The sequence below is a fragment of the Gekko japonicus genome, unplaced genomic scaffold, assembly GCF_001447785.1.
Source record: "Gekko japonicus isolate JY-2015 unplaced genomic scaffold, Gekko_japonicus_V1.1 scaffold2, whole genome shotgun sequence".
Taxonomy (NCBI): Eukaryota; Metazoa; Chordata; class Lepidosauria; order Squamata; family Gekkonidae; genus Gekko; species Gekko japonicus.
The window spans coordinates 886,955-907,713 of NW_015175358.1; the positions used below are offsets into that span (position 1 = coordinate 886,955).

Here is a 20,759-nt window from a genome sequence, read left to right on the forward strand (position 1 = left end):
TAGGCCTCATTTTCAAAATAAATTAATTGTCAACTGATTTTTACGAAATTCAGAATGTTCCCACAAGAAGTTATTAAGACAAGCTCAAATATATCAAAAGAAATATTAAATTTTTGAATAGGGGGTTTAATATAGTTTTACGTTTTTGAAAGGGAGGAAGACTTTTTGAATGGGGTATTTTTTGGGTGATCAGCTGGTATTTATTAATTGGATCTTCTGCGGGTTTCGGCCCTGGGATTGGGGCCTTCTTCAGTTGTACAGTTTTATGGAGCAAATTGGCTTTTTTGTAATATAAATTGTCATTTTGATGTTTTCTGGTAGTAGTGGGGCTACCATACATCATGCAAGAGATCACGGAACCAGATCTTCTGTTCAGTGATCTCATGATTGTATGTATGATATAGGGTAGCCTTGTTATTGCTGGAGTGTGTTAGAATGACAATTTATATGACGGGGGGTTGATTTGCTTTATAAGGCTGTATGCCGGGGGGGGGGGCAATCTTGGGGTCAAGACATGTTGTAGAGTTGATTGATAAATTCTGGCTGATTGCACAGAAGAGATCTTGTTCAGGAAGTTTTTTCCTCTCTCAAAAACGTATTAATTTTTTATCTTTAATACCTAAATAATTTTTAATTAATTTTTTAAATCATTATTTAGAAAATGTTTGTAATCTCTTATTTTCTAGCATTTACTTTTATTTTCCTATTTTAATTTAAAACGTTCTGTTCTATGAGCCTTATTTGTCATTTTAAAACCCTTTTATTACGTAATTATTCCTGTGATTTTGTAAACACATCCTTTATTATTTTTTAATAAAAATTAAAAGACAATATATTTTCAAATATTAAAAAGGCGTATATATTTTAATTTTTTCTGAGACCAGCTGATGTAATTTAAAACAGTAGGGGGCCTCTGGGTTTCGTATAGCTTAGGGCCTCAGCAAGTCTAAATCTGGCCCTGGCCCCACCTACCTCATAGAGTATCTTTTGTGGGGAGGGGAAGGTAAAGGAGATTGTACGCTGCTCTGAGAGACTGATTGAAAGGTGGGGTATAAATCCTATTTGAAGGGTGGACTCTATGGCACTGAACCCCACTCTCAGGTCCCTATCTTCCCCAGACTCCATCCCCAAATCTCCAGGAATTTCCCAACCTGGATCTGGCAACCCTACTAATTTCAGCCACAGTTCACCAAAAGAAAAAAAAACAATGACTGCTCTTGCTGCTGCTTCATCTGGTACTGCAGCAGCTCTTTTGACAAGAGGTAGAACTGCTCATTCTGTAATCAAAATTACCATTAAATATTGTGAGAGCAGGGAGCTATGGGGCTGGCCAGCAAGCACCCCTCTTGTACAATAAACACCTTGTCTTCTTCCCATCTTTACAAAAGTCCTGTAAGGTAGACCAATATCATTATCCCCCACATTACAGATACATAACTGAGAGACAGATCAAGATGGGTAGCCGATTTAGTCTGTCTGTAGCAGTAAAAAAGAGCAAAAAAAAAGTCCAGCAGCATCTTAAAAAGGTAAAGGTTCCCTTGCTCGAAAGCCAGTCGAGTCCGACTCTAGGGTTGCGGTGCTCATCTCCGTTTCCAAGCCGAATTGCCAGCGCTGTCCGAAGAAGTTTCCGTGGTCATGTGGCTGGCATGACTAAACACCACACGGAACGCTGTTACCTTCCCACCGAAGGGGTACCTGTTTATCTACTTGCAATTTCTTGCTTTCGAACTGCTAGGTTGGCAGGAGCTGGAACTAGAGACGGGAGCTCACTCCATCATGCGGCACACTCGGGTCTCGAACTGCTGACCTTCCACAGCCTGCAGTTCAGCGTCTTAACCACTTGAGCCACCGCAGCTCCTAGCAGCATCTTAAAAGCTAACAAAATTTGTGGTTGGGTAGGAGCTTTCGTGAGTCACTGCTTACTTTTTCAGATCTGAAGTGAGCCGTGACTCACGGAAGCTCCTCCTACCCTGCCACACATTTTGTTAGTCTTTAAGGTGCTACTGGAGTCTTGCTTTTTTTCTATAACTGAGAGAGAATAACTTGCCTAAGACCACATTGGCAACGTTTACTGGCCGCTTGGGTCACTCACAACTACGTATAATGTTTCTTGTCTAGACCGTCACCCAGCTGCGCCGCTTGAAAAAGTCCGCGGTCGGACCCCTTAAGCTTGCACACGGTTATGCGAGAGAAGTAAACAGGAAAGGATGCGCGAGAGTCATGGCTCCTGCTCGGGCTCAGCCCACCGACCCACCCCCTTGCCTCCCTTTCTCGAATCAGCAAGCAGCCCGCATCACAAACGCGGGACCGAAGGCCAGCCCCTCGAATCCCACCATTCCACTTCCGGCTTTTGCCTTTCGCTTCAATCACGTGGTGGGCGTCAGCTCGGCCTCACCCCGGCGAGCCACGGACAACCAATCGTAGCGCCGGCCTCGCGTCAGTCCCTCTAACCCCACTGTCCACCCCCCCCCACACACACACCCCAATTTCTCTTTCCCTGCGCGTCGGTGTTGCTACGAGCTTTGCAGAAGAATAAGGACGGCGGGAGAGCGCGCCACCGCGCGCCAGTGAGTATCTGTGGTAGGCGGGCAGGGGAGAGAGCGCGTTGCTAACCCCCGTCGTCGCCGAGGACTTAAAAAGTACCCGAGGGTAGCTGGTCCCCGGGGTTTGGGGGCGGGGCTAAAGCCTGAGGAGAAGGCCCCAGAACTCAGCCAATGGCGGCTAGGGCTGGGTTTCGAAGGAGGCCGTCTTGGGGTCCTTATGGGAACTCCCTCTTCCTCCTCCTCCGTTTCCCGCCTTCTTTCCCTTTCCAGACGCTAGGCGGCTTCTAGCTTTCCGGGGCCTTCGCCTTCTTCTCCGGTCCCTGCTCCTCTTCCGCGTCCAAAGCAGGCTAGGAAGAACTCCGGCCTCTTCCTTTCTCCTTATGTGTGTCCTGGGAATTCTTGCGAACTGGATGGGGAGTGTTAAAGTGTAAGGTTTCAGACAGGTGTATGTGGACATAAGAAGGCAAGAAGAGCCCTTCTGGACCAGACCAGTGGTCCGTCTAGTCCAGCATCCTGTCTCACATATAGATTTGCCAGCCTCCAGGGAGGCGGGGACTGGAGATCTCTCAAAGTTGCATTTGATCTCCAGGTGATGTAGATTAGTTCCCGTGGAGAAAATTGCTGCTTTGAAGGATGAACTCTATGGCATTAGACCCTGCTGAGGTCCCTCCCCAGGCTCCACTCCCAAATCTCCAGGTTTTTCTCAAATGGGAGTTAGCAACCCTACATGACAGCGGCCGACCAGTTGCTCTGGAGGACAAACTACAAAGTATAGAGACGGAGGCCTTCCCCTGATCTTGCCTCTTGGCACTGATATTCAGAGGCTTGCTGCCTGTGAATGTGGAGATTGTCTGTGATATGGGATGAGCAGGTATTGTACTTTTGTTCTTGTATAGGAATCTGCTTGCTGTTCCCATTTTTGTCCGATAGATTTATGTGTAAAGGTTAGAGTTGGCTATCCATTTTCTTAATTTTTCTTGCATGGTGTTTTCAGTGAAAGGGCCTGTGAGCTGTAGTGGTTAAGAGTGCTGGACTAGGGCTTGGGAGACCCAGGTTTGAACCCACGCTGCTTTGGAAGCTGGCAGGTTGACCTTGGATTAGCCACACACTCTTAGCCTAACCTATTTTACCAGGTTGTTATAAAGATCAAATGGAAGAGAGGAGAATGAGGTAAGCCACTTTGGATCCCCATTGGAGAGAGTGTATTTGGAGTGGGGTGTGAATTCATTATGGAAATATGCTAAAATTCTAATTGTTTCCCTTACTATCCAGATAAGCCAGCATCAATGCAGCCAAACAGGAGGCGCAAAATAGAATGGGACAGCTCATCTGTTGGCTCACCCACCAAATATTTCAAGTCCACCAAAGGACTCCCTCATCCTTCCCCTAACAGCAGCTTGGCCAACGAGAGAGCTGTGTTAAGAAAGACTCCGATCTTGCACTCTCCAGAATCTTCTTATAAAGAGTTCTCAAGAACTTCATTTGCAGCAGAAGATTCTTCCTCTGATGACTTTGAAACGGATGATGAAATTGACAACGTGGTTAAGGAGACCCAGAGTTGTTCCTCTTCCAGAGGAGTGCATCTTGTAAACCGTTCTGTTTCTGAAATGTCCAAGAGAAGTGTGGTTTCCTCTCAGGAATCCTTGAAACATGAGGTATAGAAGTGACAATAACTGACCATTTCTGCCTGACATGAGGCATGGGGTTTTGTTACTGTCTATTGTGCCATCTATTGTTTTATGGTTTTATTGTTTCTCTTCTTTATGGGTTTTAGGTTGTAAGCCATCCTGAGCCTACTTGTGGGATAGGGTGGGGTATAAAATAAATAAAACAATGTAAGTGTGGTAGCTAGCTCAGAAACCTTTTAAAAATGACAAGAAGTTGTAAGTACTAGGGAAGCTTTGCCCTTTTTGGAGAACAGCTAAAATGCTATAGAATTTATTAATCTATATCTGTTCATCTAGTGTGACTGGTACCTTCTACATTTTGTTCTTGGTAATTATATGAACTTTCAGTAGGTTTTGTTTCTGGGAAGAATGCCTGTTAGATTTGAAAAGGCAGGCACTTCTCTTAGGACTACTTTGGAGGAATAGGAACCTTTAACTCAGTATACTAATGGCCAATTAAATATTATATCTGAGGACTAAATGTGTCCATGTGCATTGCCATATCAGCTTACTAGAAAAATCACATAATGCTTCTTTAATGCCAAAAGATCCCATTATGTTGTAGCTTACTGTAGAAGTCTGCAGACTAAGTTACTAACTGCTCTTTTGTTTAATCGGTGCATGGAAGGGATTGTTAGCTGCTTAGCCAACCACACGGAGATCCTGTTTGTGTATATGCTTACATTATTGTTTTCTGTTTAGGTTAAACAAGATGCTTGCAGTGATGCAGGCCGAAACCTTGCACGCAGCACTGAGAGCAAAGATGTATCAAAGGATGCAGGGCCTGAATATGGCCGTAAGAAAACAGAGAACCGGGGAGCTGCATTAATTTACCAAAAAGCTCTGCTAGGTGCATTAGGGAAAGCATTGTCAGCCAAACGAGATGCAGCATCTCCAAATGGAATTCACGTGAACAGCCTTCATCGCAGAAAAGAAGCTTCTGGACCAGGGGACAACTTGAGACGTCTGTCTGCAGGGGGAGAAGATCCCAGCTGTAGCAAAAGTACACAAAAAGAACAAATTAATATCTGTGTCCAGCAGGATAAAAAAGACTCTCATGGGTCAGATGGTAGCTCAAGACGTGTATCTGTAGTTTCAAGATCAGAAAGAGAAGCGGAATTTAAACCAGAATCCAGTTTTCAGAAAGCTAGTGCAAAAGAAGAAAATGACAGTTCTAACCGCAGTGGAAAAGAGGATGCCAGACCAGGACGCAGCTCAAGGCATGCCCCTGGAACATTGAGACTTGAAGATGAACCAGAGCTTACACGAGAACTGAAAAACCAGAGTAGTCCAGCAAGAGAGGACATTAATACCTCTGTTGGGCAAAATAAAAAAAAACTTCGTAGATTCAACAGCAGTTCTGAAGATGTGGCTAACTTCTCAAGACTTGAAGGGGAGCAAAAAGTATCACACAAACAGCAAAGTAAAATTGCTGGAGAAACTGATTGCGCCAGACTGAGTAAAAAAGAATCTTGGACACCTGAAAACAACTCAAGGCGTGTCTCTGAAGGCGCAAGACATGAAGGCGAAGAAGTGTTCAAGTCTGGGAGCAGCAATCAGAAGACTGCTGCAAAAGAATCTGGTGCTTCCACAAAGCAGAAAAATGTGACAAAAGAACAGTGCACTGCCCCCAGCTCAGTTGACATACACAGTGAAACAAAAATTAAGTTTGAGAATTTCCAGAGGACAGTTCTTGTTGAACCTTCTTCAAAACTTGTATTTGTGGATGAGCACGATTCAGAAGTAGACCAAAAGGTGAGGCATTGAGTTATGGTGTGTGTGTGTGTGTGTAGTGCTGTCAAGTCAATTTTGACTTAGTCACCCCTATTGATTTATGGCCTCCAAAATTAATGGCCACCTATTGTTTAACAGCCGTGCTCAGGTCTTGCAAACTGAGGGCTGTGGCTTCTTTTATTGCATCAATCCATCTCATGTTGGGCCTTCCTTTTTTCCTGCTGCCTTCAACTTTTCCTAGCAGTCTTTCCCAGTAACTCCTGGAGGTTTTCCAGCTCTTGTCTGCTGTTCTGCTACCTTTTTGATTCTAAGCCCTAGCAGCCGGGTTCCCTTTCAGGTCAAGCAAAGCCTGTCTCTGTTTCACAGATTTTGGCTCATCCCCGAAAGTTACCCTGTGCCTAAGAAATCTAAATTCCTCGCATCTCCACTTTCCTATCTGCACATCGAGTCCCCTAATGTCCACCATCCATGTGGAACTGGTAGCAATTCTGAGAGCTTGGCCTTGGAAGTTAACTGGAGATCTTTGTAATGCTTTTCTGAGTACAGTGTTAGATCAGCACTGTTGCTGTGCAGTCAAGGTAAAGCACAAAAAACAAAGATACTTCATTATTTCTGTCCTTCTGGAACAGAATTATGTTTCTTTGCAATACATGTAAAATATGTTTGACTATATCAAACAGTGTACTACTTTACCTCATTAATTTTCATTCAAGGAGGACTAAGAACATAAGAAGAACATAAGAGACGCCAATGTTGGATCAGGCCAAATGCCCAGCCAGTCCAACACTCTGTCACACAGTGGCCAAAAATACCAGGTGCCATCATGAGGTCCACCAGTGGAGCCAGGACATTAGAAGCCCTCCCACTGTTGACCCCCCCCCCCCAGCACCAAGAAGACAGAGCATCACTTGCCCCAGAGCCCCTATCTATACCTTGAGGCTAATAGCCACTGATGGACCTCTGCTCCATATGCTTATCTAATTTCCTCTTGAAGCCGTCCATCCTTGTATCCACCACCACCTCCTGTGACAGTGAATTCCATGTGTTAATCACTCTTTGGGTGAAGAAGTACTTCCTTTTATCCGTTCTAACCCGACCGCTCAGCAATTTCATGGAGTGCCCATGAGTTCTTGTATTGTGAGAAAGGGGAAAAAGTACCACTTTCCCTACCTGCTCTATCCCATGCATAATCTTATAAACCTCAATCATGTTCCCCTCAGTCGTTGTCTCTCCAAGCTAAAGAGCCCCAAGCGCTTTAACCTTTCCTCATAGGGAAAGTGTTCCAACCCTTTTATCATTCGAGTTGCACTTTCCAAAGCTATAATATCCTTTATAAGGTGTGGTGACGAGAACTGCACACAGTATTCCAAATGAGGTCGCACCATTGATTTATGTAGGGGTATTATGATATTGGCTGATCTGTTTTCAATACCCTTCCTAATAATCCCACCAATAGCATTGGCCTTTTTTATTGCAGTCACACACTGTCTCGACATTTTCAGTGAGTTATCTACTACAACTTCAAGATCTCTCTCTTGTTCAGTCTCTGCCTGTTCAGACCCCATCAATGTGTATTTATACAGAAGGACTACCCCCTTCTGTACCATCCAGCCTGCTAGCTAAGCTACTTCTCACAAGACCTGCTGTCTGTGCTCCCACCAGCAGAGATGGGGCTTTTTTCAGTGGAGAAAACCTGTCTGTGAATGTCCTCCTTCTCAATGCTTGATTGGCATAAGAGTGCACTGTAAAGGGAATAATCCCCTAATGTCCTTAGAAGGATGCTTAAGATTGCAGTGTTAGGCACCAGGACAAAACATTTCTTTTTACCTAGGCTTTTAACTAAGGGGGTTGAGTTCTTAAAATTGTTCTTGAAATCTGTTTCTAGTCTGAGGATTGTTATAAGGATCATTTAGGCTGCTAAACATTTATTTATTTATTTATTCATTCATTCATTCAATTTATTCCCCGCCAGAGCAGGCTGTGCTCTGAGTTTTTAATTGTTAATTTGAATTTTATCTTTTAATTTGTGAGTTGTCTCATGTAGGTCTTTGAAGGGGCAGTATATACATTTTCTAAATACGTATGGAATTTAAATACAGTGTTTTTCCACAAAGCATGCCGCCACCTCTTCCCCTCCGTTCTGTCCATCTGTTCTCACATAAATTCTCCTAAGGAGAGAGCCACATGTGCCTCCCTGAGCAGCTTGGAGGAAGGACAGGATAGAAGTGTCATAGACATCAATTCTCTGAAGTCTACACATGCTAATAAAATGACTTTTAAAAAGCCCCCAAAACCTGTAATCAGGTGTTAGAAAAGCAAGTTGAACTAAGTCTCATCTCAAACTGTTTATGTCCTGCTTCTTGTATCTTGTTGCTGTGCAGCGTACAGAGCAAGAAAAAGAGCCTTTAGCGGGAAGTGACTGGTCTGATACGGAGGATGCAGAACCATTGACTACCATCTCTCAAGAGGATTCTATCCCGGGTCACAATGCTTCTGGAACAAAAGACACTCCAGCATTGACCACAGAGGTCGTGATGTATCCTCCTCACCTGTATGGTCATAAGATGAAAGACTATGCAAAATATTGGACAAAGACCCCCAAGCCAGAACATTGTAGTCCTTTTTCAAGCCCCTGTGAAGATACTCCATTTGATAGTTCGTATTCTAGTCAGCTCTGTGACATTTCTTTAGATACCTCCGTTGCTATTTCATCGAATACCTCAAAGGATGAAGAATCGTCATTGGAAGAAGTGCGTCGTAGGCCACGTTCACTTGGTTCTTCACTGTTCTGTGAGAAGAAACATAGACGGCGAAGTATGGAAGCAGGACCATACATTCCTATTTTCTCCACACCAAGCAAATTGGATTCATCTGTTACTAACCCTGCAGGGCACAGTTTGCCTGATGACCTGCCCAGGTATTTAGAAGAAGGATTTATTGACACCCACTGCCATCTGGACATGTTGTATTCAAAAATGGCTTTTAGGGGCACCTTTTCTAAATTTAGAATGGTTTATGATACCACCTTTCCTGAAGAATTTGAAGGCTGTATAGCTGACTTTTGTAATCCTCGTACCTTGAATGACTCCTTATGGGAAGATTTATTAAAGGAAGACAAGGTTTGGGGGGCATTTGGCTGTCATCCACACTTTGCACGCTATTACTCAGATCTTCATGAACGAAATCTCTTGCAGGCAATGAGGCACCCCAAAGCTATTGCCTTTGGAGAAATGGGACTGGATTACTCTTATAAATGTAGTACTGAAGTTCCAACTCAACACAAGGTAAAAGGCTTCTAGTTCTTTTGAGGCTGTTTTCTCTCTTGAATGTGAAACTTTCTTTTATTGTGGAAGAGATGCTGTAGCTTTGTAAAAAAAATTAGTTATGGAGCAGTCACATAGTTAGCCAGTTAGGATTATTAAATTTTATTTTGGAAAATACTTTGTCAAACTAGTGATCAATGTACAGGAAAAATGGATGGGTTGCTAAATAACTTTTGGGTGGTTATAAAATTTTGTTTTATATCCATATGATACTGTCTTGGGCATTACCTCTGTTCCAACTGAAAACTACTTGTTAACAATACCTCAGCCTGATTTCATTGGTCTTCACAATTAGCTGTCCTCTAGTCCATTATAACCATTGAGCGGTGGCTCAAGTGGTTAAGACGCTGAACTGCAGGCTGTGGAAGGTCAGTAGTTCAGCAGTTCGTCCTGAGTTGCCGCATGACAGAGTGAGCTCCTGTCTCTAGTTCCAGCTCCTGCCAACCTAGCAGTTTGAAAGCAAGAAATTGCAAGTAGATAAATAGGTACCACTTCGGTGGGAAGGTAACAGCGTTCCGTGCGCCTTGGTGTTTAGTCATGCCGGCCACATGACCACGGAAATGTCTTTGAACTGCACTGGCTCTTTGGCTTTGAAACGGAGATGAGCACAGCAACTCTAGAGTTGGACTCGACTGGCTTTCGAGCAAGAGAACCTTTACCTTTACCTAGTCCATTATAAATTCTAGATGTCTGTTTAACACTTCTACTGCAAGTCCTGATTCACTTATAAAACGTAAGTACAGCTGAGTGTCGCCAATGTTCTCATAGTTCCCTCTAAGCTGTGCTAGAGGGTGCTGACACACAAAATTTTAACAGGCAGTGCAGGGATTTCTGTTTCAGCTCACAGGGCATTTTTTCCCTCCATTGGAAACAATGGAAGACAGGAGCATCTCCTTTTGAGGATCATAGAATTGGACCCCCAGTCCAGTCTTTTTTAAACTGGGGGGGGGGTTAAGAAAAGGCACCAGCAGCTATGCTATAAATTTGGTACCTTTACCCCAAAAAACAGCCCCAGATCGATAAGAACCAGTTTGGTGTAGTGGTTAAGTGTGTGGACTCTAATCTGGGAGAACCGGGTTTGAGTCCCCACTCCTCCACTTGCACCTGCTGATGTGACCTTGGGTCAGTCACAAGCTCTGGCACAGCTGTCCTTGAAAAAGAACAGTTTGTGTCAGAGTTCTCTCAGCCCCACCCACCTCACAGGGTGTCTGTTGTGGGGAGGGGAAGGGAAAGGAGTTTGTAAGACGCTCTGAGACTCCAAGTGAAGGGCGGGGTATAAATCCAATCTCTCCTCTTCTTCTTCTCCACTATAGCCTATGGGGCCCATTGATTATAATGGTTTCCATATACTACAATGGAGCCGGAAAACATTTTTGTGTGTGTATGCACCCCTATTGTGCTTTTTAGTATAATTTGTAAGCTGCCTTGAGTCACAGAAAAAAGTAGGATATAAATATTTGAAAAAATAAGTAGTTTGGGCAGGCTGATAACATTTAAGTAACTTCCTGTTTGTTAGGTTAAACAGGGTTCTGACTGTGATTGTTCCTCCTCTGTTATACTTGACCTGTAATGCTGGTTGTCATATTTCACTAAAAAACCCAACAAAGTAGACTGCAAGAGTCCCCCTCTCCCCTAAGTGCTGGTATATTTTCTAAGGGACAGCACAAGGCAACAGTCCAAGCCAATGGCTACCAATATAGTGGAAAGGGGTGCGGAGTGGGTGAAATTTGACTTGATTCTGTTTTCTCTCATGTTTAAATTATTGTTAAAATATAATTTAAATATAAAAGAATTTATTCTGAGATTTTTTTCAAGGTTATGGAAGTAATCGCCTAATAAACTTATTTACACGATAGTCGAATGTAGACTTGCTCACAACCTTTGATGCTACTAGCTTTTTTCGCTCACGAGGTAGAATTTCTGCTCATAACACTTCGGCGCTTAGAGGGAACATTGGTTCTGACTCTCCATTTTAGTCCCAGAGTATGGATGAGAAGGACCCATGATAACAGCAGTCTTAGAGGTGCTATGTAAATATGAGTCCAGGTAATGCCTTCTGGGAATTCTGTGCGAGCTGTTTTGAATTCCATGACATAAGAAAAGTAGGAGATAAATGCAGTAAACAAATCGCCAGACTATCACTTTACCTAGCAGTTTCATGTAGGTGCTGATATCATTGGGGGACAGTGCAGAACCATGTGGAATACCATAGCTCAAGTCCCCTACCACCATTTTCTGGAATCCATCTGCTATTTTGGCCTGTGATTTCTGCCCACCCCCACCCCCCAGTCAAGCAGTCCAGAAGTGTCAAAGGTTGGAAGCTAAATTTTCTTGTGCAGCATCCTAGTGTTGGGTATAAAGCAAATGTGCTGAGAGTGGAACACTTGTTCTGCCTCTCCCATGTACGGTGCAGACCGGGCAGCTCAGTCAGTTTACTTCTTCAGTGCAACTGTTTTTGAAATAAATGCAATTTGTGCTGCTAGAGATCTTTTTGAGAATGGACTGTGTATAGCAGTGGTGTAAGTGGTAATCGCTGAACTTGGTGCTAGAATGACTGAAACACACGTCACCCCTCTGTTCTCAGGGCAGCTCTAATGGCATCTAAAGACATGCTTTCTTAATTCAGGTATTTGAAAGGCAGCTGAATCTAGCTGTATCCTTAAGGAAGCCATTGGTAATTCATTGCAGAGATGCTGATGATGATCTGCTGAAGATCATGAAAAAATGTGTACCGAAAGACTACAAAATACACAGGTTAGTATACTAAATGCTAAGTTTTGTGCCTCTGTCATGGCTTTGTGACTGTGATTGCATCATTGCTTGTGTTTAGACTTGCATGGATACCAAGACTCTACAAGGGTGGGGGGATCTATTAAAATGATCTGCCCCTGGAGCCAGATGGATCCCAACAGCTTTCTGATGGCTCTACAGGATTTCCCTGTTGATATGGTTGGTGCCCTTGTTGATGCCCTGGTTGACCTCTGGAATGAGGAAATGAACCCAGCAGAACTCTGGGGGCCCTGCTTGGCAGTAAATGTAAGCAGATACAGAGGGAACATTAATCACTTAAGAGTTTTTAGGCCTTTAAAGAAGGTCACTTGCCTCCTGGTTCTTGAGCTTAGAGGAGCTTTTGTTTTGCTTCAGAATCATGTCTATGTGCCCTAGCAATGGATAGATAGCATGAAACAGCAAAGGTTGATCAGGTACGGTGCTATTAGTTTTCTCTGAGGCTTAATTTTTCTCTCATATTCTGAGAACGTTTTGCTAGTTTAAGATTAGTAATGAACTTTTGGACTAGGTGCAAGATAAGAAGAAGAAGAAGAGAAGAGATTGGATTTATACCCCGCCCTTCACTTGGAGTCTCAGAGCGGCTTACAAAGTCCTTTCCCTTCCCCTCCCCACAACAGACACCCTGTGAGGTGGGTGGGGCTGAGAGAACTCTGACACAAACTGTTCTTTTTCAAGGACAGCTGTGCCAGAGCTTGTGACTGACCCAAGGTCACAGCAGCAGGTGCAAGTGGAGGAGTGGGGACTCAAACCCGGTTCTCCCAGATTAGAGTCCACACACTTAACCACTACACCAAACTGGTGTAAAAGGAAGTAATAATATTTCAGAGAAGGATTGAAGAATCCAGTAATATTTATTGATACTGAATGACATTGAATTGATTCCCTAAAAACAACCAGTTTTAATTAAACCACCTACTTAATTTTTTACTGTAATTCTAATTACTGTAATTTTACTGTAAAAATCAGCAATAACTGAAAGTTAATATATAGTATGAATGCTTGGAAAATCTCAGTGTCATCGAAGCCCGATTTTTAAATTCCGTATGTAAAGAGTTGAAATATAGTTTGCATTTCCTCATCTCCTTTTAGCCAGTCTCAGTTTTATACTGGGTATAAGTTTACAGGGGGGAAAAAAAACATAGGACAGCTATGTATTTACTTCTACCTTGCAGTATTGCCTTTAGCACAGCCTGCATTATTGCTTTTCTGCTGCTCACTGGTCTTATTATACTGCAGAATAACCATCACTTTCTCTTCTCCCTCAGGCATTGCTTTACTGGTAGATACAATGTAATAGAACCATTGCTGGACTACTTCCCAAACCTGACTGTAGGATTCACTGCATTGCTGACTTATCCATCAGCAAATGAGGCTAGAGAAGCTGTTGAAAAAATTCCTTTAAGCAGAATAGTAGTAGAAACAGATGCACCTTATTTCCTTCCCAGGCAGGTAAGATAGTTCTTGGGGTGTACCCCCACTTCTTTTTAGTTCTCGCTTTATTATGTTTGTTTTATCCTGCCCAAATAGAAGTCCTTTCCTTTTCTTGTGAAAGTTACCTCTTTAAGTCTTTGAAGGTTTTGGGATGGAATGGGTTGTATAATACTAGCAAATATAAAAATGCAACGGTCACACAACTGACTTCTCTTATACACTTCTACTTATTTGAGTTTCATTGTCATGGGGTGTTCTGAGCATCTGGTTTAATGAGTCTGAAAAGGTTACATAAATTCATGGAGAATACTTTAAAACTAATAATACAGCTATACTCTGCACAGTGGCAGTGTTGTGCCATTTACTCTCGGCAGGTTGCACTCAGGTCTTTGTGTGTAACAGGTGTTCTAGAGAAGTGTCGAAAATAACATTTTTGGAGTGGTACAGGTATAGCAGTAAAGTGAGAACAACAGGGGAAACAGTTTGGTAACAATAATGGGGGATGCTTCTTGGCACTGGGAAGTGGGACTATAGTGGCCGTGTAACCTTGATTAGAGCATGAAACCCTTTCGGTTGAATGAGAAATGGGGAAAGCTAAAGGCTTCAGGTAAGTGTAATATAATGAATTTAGGCCAATAGTTACCAGTTGCTTACTAGTCTCTTGATATAAAGAAGATGTTGGGGAAATGAGAGATAATACATCCTAGCTGCTTTTAAAAAGATTTCCTTGTAAGGAAAAGGGCAAATTAACCTACCCTGGCAAATTCTCCCCTCGCCCCTTTTCTCATAGAGGGTGAAAAAAAAATCTTGTTTATTAATGCATTTGCTTCACTAATCAAGAGATGATGAAATAACCATCAAGTTATTCTTGATTTTCTGAACGTCAGAAGCTGTGAGTAAATCAAAGAGGATCAATAAATCAGAGTTCAAGTCCAGTGGTACCTTCAAGACCAACAACGTTTTATTCTGGGTATAAGCTTTTGTGTATCTGAAGAAGTGTGCCATGCACATGAAAACCTATACCCAGAATAAAACTTTGTTCTGTTAAAGGCGCCACTGGGCTCAAACTTGGTTCTGCTGCTTCAGACCAACACAGCTACCCACCTGGATCGGTTAATCAGTTAGCAGTTGCTCTTTGTTTCATTTGTATTGTCTTCAGTGTGTCTGTTAAAATTGCCCACAATGTATGTAGTGCAAGGTGAGGGAAGTTTTTGTTATGTTAATTCTCAACCGTAGTTCTAATTCTGAATTGTACAGAATAAAGTAACTGATATTACTTCTAAGGCTTCTGGTTTTCTTTAGGTTCCGAAAAGTGTGTGTCAGTATTCACACCCAGGAGTTGCTCTGCACACAGTGAGAGAACTTGCCCGCCTCAAGGAAGTGCCATTATCCATTATGTTGGCTGCTCTAAGACGAAACACCAAAAAAATATATGACTTGTAAGAAAGTGCAAGAACGCCTAGAAGAGAGGTGCTGCATAAATGCCGGTTTGAAGTAACAGCCTCTTAAAGTGATTATTCTGTAATGCAGATGGATAGTTGGGGTTCACAGTGCTGTGGATAAGCCTGGGTCTACTGAGATGTCTGACAGGAGTAAGGTATCAAGCGCTTAGAAGAAAAAGGTCACACATTGATCTCGTTTGTTGTCTTAAGGTGCCTTATTGTTGATTTTAGTCAGAAGTGACTTTCCTTTTAATTTACCCATCCTTGGAGGCAGCAAAGAACACAGTATTGGCTTTTTAATTTTTGTTTCAATTTTATGACAGAACGTTTTATAAGGTCAACTTCCAATTGCATAGGACAGGCCTAGGTGTAGTTGATGTAGAGAGTAGCGGCTTAGCCTCTTCACAAAAGGAATGGTGCTTTCAAATCATAAAGGCCATATTGGAGTGTTGCTCTTAGAACAGACCACCAGGTCATTGCCATAGCGTGCCTCCTTTGTCGTTCACCATAGTTAAAACACTTTTTCACCTGCTAGTGTGTGTGTGTAGCAGTATCCTTAATGGAGTAATGAAGTGCATTTCCTGTGTATGATAGCTGAAATTCTTTACATCTGTGTAAGCACAATGATCTTCTCAAGCACTGGTTGAACACCGTGTGGCAAAAATTACTTTTTAAAGAGAACTGAGACTGTGCATACTGTTTAATGAGCTAATGGTGGAAGACACTGTGACGGGGAAAGCCAGATGCATGGAAAAATAAGTGAAAATAGAAATCTCAAGATTTTCATGTAAAACAATGGCTAAAATTTTAGTTTCTTTTTATTAGTTTTAGCCTCTTCAATTGACTTATTTGATAAGGGGAAATTATTCCATTTTATATAATTGATTTTAAATATTATTTGGCCTTTAAAGAGTTTATTTGTAAATGTATTTTTATATAAATAATTGTACACTTTGTTTATATAATTGACTCCTGTCAGTGAGGCAACTAATTAAAACCTTGTAGTCATTAACATTGAAAACAAGTGGTGGTTCTCCATCTTTCTGTTGCCTTCAGTCCAGGAATTCCATGTTATATGCAAAAGTTCTTCCTGTAAGTACCTTTATTCCCATTGTTAAAAGTATTTTCCAGTGTTTGTGGAAATGGAAATAGCATTTCAGGAAACTTTTTTCTTTGTGTATATGCAGGAATGACAATAAAACCATGCTCCATATGTTTAGATAGAGCCAGTTGTCAGTTTTGTACTCTTAGAGAAACTCAAGAAAAAGCCAAGACATTTCATGCTAATAAGCTTAGCTCTCCAATAGCAGAAGTGGGTGTTATCTTGTCTTTCTAAATAACAATTTTTTTCTGTTCTATTGCCCGTGATCCTGTCTATAGCGAAAAGTGAAAAGCTCCCTCTGCTTATGTAGTACCTATTTGTTGTATTACAGTAGTTGTCTTCCTCAGCATCCACATGTTTTTTGCTTTTAAAAGGAATGTGTGCACACATTCACACCTCACTACTTCATTATAAACTTCGCTTGCATCTAGTTTTCACATACTCTCTAACATGCAGTGCTAAGCTAGCACAAAATCTGCAGTCTTTTTCTTGTGAAACTAGAGCATTCAGCAAAAATGATTTTTTTAAAAACTTCCAGGCTCCAAGATCTTTTTGGCCAGATGACCATTCCCCCTTCCCCTTTAAAAAAAGTATTATGAATATAATGCACAACATATTTTAATAAGTTAACAATACATTTCTTGCATTCTGAAATTGGGGCATTTATTAGGTTACACTGCAAGATCTGAAGCAGTTTAATTTGGCTTGTGAAAATTTAAGTTGGGGTGGGGCATCTTGATTTTCACTTTTTTTCTTGGCTTTCTGAAAAGGTCAAGAGGAAAGTAGTTAGTTTTTGTTTCATATTCATATATCCAAGGAAGTTAGTGTGCTGTTTCTGTAAACATTTTGAATAGTTTTGCTTGTTAAAAGCACAAATACTGTAATACAGAGAACAAAGTAGAAGCTATCTTTATTTTCAGTTATATAGATGTGGTGCCTAACTATAGGAACTGTAGCATCAAAGAGGCTAGATAAGTTCTGTCAGTACAGAATTTAGACCTGAAATTGGTTCTTAATTTTCCTTTTAAAAGTTTCTATAACTTATCCCGACAGATTCCCAGATGTTTTAAGACATAGGCAGTTTTGGGAAGCATATTAATAGGAGAAAGAATGAGCTTAATGTTTGCATTCAGTCCTCATATTTTCAGGTTTACAGCCCTATCATAAACAATTGCTGGAAGCACTGAGTTGGATCTGTCCATCAGCAGAAATCATGGATGATCATCGGTCTTAACTGGCTCTCCTTTCTCTCCACCAGCCATTTCTGCCTCTGGGTTGGGAGGCTGCAATGGGGATAGAAATAATGTCCCTCCCTATTGCAGCCCCAGCTTGTGTGGCTATTACTTCATGTGGGTCCTTGGAGTATTCCCCAAAATAAACTTTCCCAGGGCTGGACTTGGCAGGACTGGAGAGCCTGATCTGCAAGGTCGTTGTGAAGGATCCAACACACTGATGTCACGAAGTGCTTACTTTCTATAATGGATTCTACAGTGTAGTCAGATGCCATGCAGGTTTACTTAGAAGCAAGTTTTCCTGAGTTTGGTTGGATTTACATGGGAATATAAGCATGCCTGGAATTATTCAATTTCTCTTTCAGGGCTAGAAATTACGGTAGCTAAGTGTCTTTATAGGAGCCTGCCTACACTAAAGGCAACATAAAAGTAAATTTGTCTTGAATAATGTTCATATGTTACTTCAGCTGGGTTTTTTGTTGCTGGAAGCATTCCCCTGCCTGAAAGATCTATTTTTTTTTCTTTTCTTTTTTTTAAAATTTTAATACTACATCAAAAATACCCAAATCAAGCAGAGTATAAATACCAAACAATAAACACTGAAAGAGATCTATTAAGGGCCTCACTTCCAAAATACATTAAGGTGGACATGCAGAAGGTACAATTGGAAATTTTGCTTCAAGTGCCTGTGATTCAGGTAAGTTCTTAGACCTCTTAGCCTAGACTAATAAAAGTTTATTTATTTACTTATTTCTAACTTTCGATTTCTGTCCCACTCTTCCCTGCACTGCAGGGCTCAGGGTGGGTTACATCATAATAAAATAGTTAAAATATAACTTTACAATAATAACTATAACAATTAACATGATAGTGCATAAAAACCAGTACATTATATTACAAAATATTACCTTTAGTGTCCTCAGTAAGTATGTCCTCCAGAAACTGTTCCAGTATTTGCCCATATTTGCCATACTGTTCTTCTGAGACTTTAATGCATTTTCAGTCACAGTGGAATGAGGAGAGACAAAGAGGTTCTGTTCCATTTCCTCGCGCTATTTTCACATTTAGTTGGTTGTTTCTATTTTTTTAAGGGTCAGTGCTATTTGGACATCATAATGTGCATTTCTTAAATATTAAGAATTGTGAGTGGGAGGGAGAAGAGAGAAGTTCCATCTGAACAAAATTCCGCAGGAAGAAGAAAATAAATTATGCTTTAAAGTGGTAGATTATTGAAGAAAAAGATTATTACAGTTGAAACTTACATCCAGAAATAGATTAACAATAAACAGTGTTCCTATTTTATTTCTAGGAGTCTTTTTATATAAAGAATCTATTGGTTCAGAACAAATGTTTGTGTCTGCTCTCATAGTGCTTCAAAAGTTGGGGAAGACACGGTAGCTGTATTTAATTAAATGTAAATCTAGCTGTATAAGTTAACTTTGGTTCAAGTTTATTACACACAACACCATGGTACGAAAGATCTTTATGATCTTAAGGGATTGCATGGGGGGAAAAACCTTTATTTGTATTTCATCAGTGTCTCCTTCAGTCCTGTGCACGTCCAAAACTGCTCCCGCATCTCGGCGGTGGAGTTTTGTTGCAGGCTTTGGGGGAGGCTTTCGTTGCTGGAAGGAAATCAGACGTAATGTTACAGACCAGCATTCAAATAGTCCTTTCCCTAAATAAAGTTATATCATGCAGTAATGGTGGTACCAGCACTATTTACCTGTGCCTTAGGTTGTTCAGGGCTTAAAAAACTGGAGCCAGCTACAGTGGTCTCTGGCCAGAGCAAGAAGACAAGAAGCATCACAAGCACTGTGGTTCTGAGAAACATGATTGTCTTGAAAGGCGCTTCCACTATAGACTATAATCAACCTGTGCATGTTAACAGAAATGAAAAATGACAATAACTGGCAGAGGTTGGAAGTAGTATTAAATACTCAACGATTTGTTCTAAAGTCAAAGATAAACTATATCCTGTTCATCTGTCAGATAAAACTGCCAAAAGGAAGTTTCTTTCATTATATTCATTTAATAATAATAATAGTGCTTATGTCCATCTGGGGTCCTGGCAGAAAATATTATTTCTTCCTTTGAGTGAAAAAAGTAAAGCTAAGCAAGGAATGGGGAAACAACAGAAAGGTTTCTTACCTAGTACCTCTTGAATGAAGTGGTGGAGGGTGGTGTTTAAGGCTTTTATATAGCTGCTGATAATATTTGTTTTGTGTGGATATTAACTCCTTGCAGTTGGTGGTATTAGGCATTCCTTAGAAACATAATCAGTAATGTAATATAAATGGCGTGTGAGGCGGATTAGCTTTAGAAGTCTAATGCAGATTTTAAAAAAACAAACAATCGGTGAATTGCCTCACTAGCATTTTTCAAACAATGCTTGCATGGTGATTATAGGATAACAAATATTTCTGAATGGAAAATTACACATGGAAGCTTAAGTTAATTTCTCACTGATGCCTGCTCATGATGGCATCCTTTGTGCCCAAATAATTACTTCATCAGCCCTGAGGGGCCTTCATTTTTAGGCAGGTGTCGACTGCTCTTCTCTCATTACCTTTACTGATTGGATGCAGTCCCAGAAATTGGAAGCTGGGCAGGTTGGCCACCTTGGCTACCCCAGTGGCCATTTGATGCCCTGATCAGCAGAGGGGACAGGTGTGGCTTGTCATTGCCTCCCAGATCTGTGCCGCTGCTAGCTGAAAGCAAAGGTGGGCTGCTGAAATGGGAGCCCACCTTGGACCCCATGAGGGGGCATAGGTGGAGGTGTACATCCCATCTACTCATGATTTTGCTGTCTGGGTCCACTTGGTCTGCAGAGGTATTGATGCTATGTGCTCCTTGGACCCAGCCAGAACAGTACTGGAGCAGGGCTTTTGGGGTGGCAAAATGTCCCCAAGTACAAGAAAAGGTATTGTGAGGGAAAATCACAAAGTACTAGAGATTTGTGCTAGAGTTAGTGGGGGTGAGGTAGGGACTGTCAGCCATCTTGATTTTGCTAGCCTTTGGTATGCCCTTGCACCTTAAGCCAATCAGGGGAGGTAGTAGGGAAGAGTCCACTAGCAGTAACTTGAGTATAATCTGAGCTATCTTTGTTTTTTCCTCTCTGTGCATGGGTATGGACAGAGAGTGGTATGAGCTAGAAGGAATGAACAAAAGAGTTCTTAGCTCTTGGCTTGCAGTAGGGTTGCCAACACTGGGTTGGAAAATTCCTGGAGATCGGGCGGGGGGATTCTGGCAGAGGATGGAGTTTGGGGAGGGGATAGAGTTCAGCAGGGATGTTGTCACTTTAGGATTTCCATTTCTCCTAGACACTATGGTATATCACAGAGTCCACCCTCTGAAGATGCCATTTCCTCCAAGAGAACAGATATATGTCGTCTTGAGGTCACTTGTAGTTCCTGCAGATCACCAGGCCCCACCTGGAGGTTGGCAACCCTAGGCTTGCAACCTGAAGCCTATGCTAGCCAGCCTTGTTTGTCT

The 20,759-nt window shown here is 41.7% G+C and overlaps 2 protein-coding genes across 4 annotated transcripts; one reads left to right on the forward strand and one right to left on the reverse strand.

Annotated features, from left to right (window-relative positions):
• Positions 1-2,474: 2,474 nt before the first annotated feature.
• Positions 2,475-16,135, forward strand: TATDN2 (TatD DNase domain containing 2). 3 transcript variants are annotated; one of them, XM_015425251.1, is made up of 7 exons: positions 2,475-2,567; positions 3,816-4,198; positions 4,913-5,965; positions 8,326-9,228; positions 11,894-12,021; positions 13,323-13,506; positions 14,791-16,135. In XM_015425251.1, exons 2-7 carry the CDS (start codon positions 3,830-3,832, stop codon positions 14,929-14,931), a joined length of 2,778 nt encoding a protein of 925 aa, XP_015280737.1. In that variant the 5' UTR covers positions 2,475-2,567; positions 3,816-3,829; the 3' UTR covers positions 14,932-16,135. The 3 variants fall into 3 exon arrangements, with proteins under 3 accessions (XP_015280737.1, XP_015280738.1, XP_015280739.1); XM_015425252.1 differs by lacking the exon at positions 2,475-2,567 and adding an exon at positions 3,281-3,414; XM_015425253.1 differs by lacking the exon at positions 2,475-2,567 and adding an exon at positions 3,673-3,713.
• Positions 16,136-16,836: 701 nt separating this feature from the next.
• Positions 16,837-19,098, reverse strand: LOC107122203 (appetite-regulating hormone-like). The gene is made up of 4 exons (XM_015425228.1): positions 18,991-19,098; positions 18,788-18,889; positions 18,173-18,257; positions 16,837-16,910 (listed from the first exon to the last, which is right to left on the reverse strand). The coding sequence occupies exons 1-4, from the start codon at positions 19,096-19,098 to the stop codon at positions 16,837-16,839; spliced, it is 369 nt and encodes a 122-aa protein (XP_015280714.1).
• Positions 19,099-20,759: the final 1,661 nt, after the last annotated feature.

Bases quoted from the DNA above. Each gene is read 5' to 3' on its own strand.
- LOC107122203 (XM_015425228.1), bottom strand. From the start codon at position 19,098: ATGTTTCTCAGAACCACAGTGCTTGTGATGCTTCTTGTCTTCTTGCTC. The intron at 18,890-18,990 runs GTAAATAGTGCT...ATTTCCTTCCAG, and splicing joins CTGAACAACCTAAGGCACAG to CAACGAAAGCCTCCCCCAAA. The intron at 18,258-18,787 runs ATAAAGGTTTTT...GACTGAAAATGC, and splicing joins GAGACACTGATGAAATACAA to ATTAAAGTCTCAGAAGAACA.
- TATDN2 (XM_015425251.1), top strand. From the start codon at position 3,830: ATGCAGCCAAACAGGAGGCGCAAAATAGAATGGGACAGCTCATCTGTT. The intron at 5,966-8,325 runs GTGAGGCATTGA...GTTGCTGTGCAG, and splicing joins ATTCAGAAGTAGACCAAAAG to CGTACAGAGCAAGAAAAAGA. The intron at 13,507-14,790 runs GTAAGATAGTTC...GGTTTTCTTTAG, and splicing joins CTTATTTCCTTCCCAGGCAG to GTTCCGAAAAGTGTGTGTCA.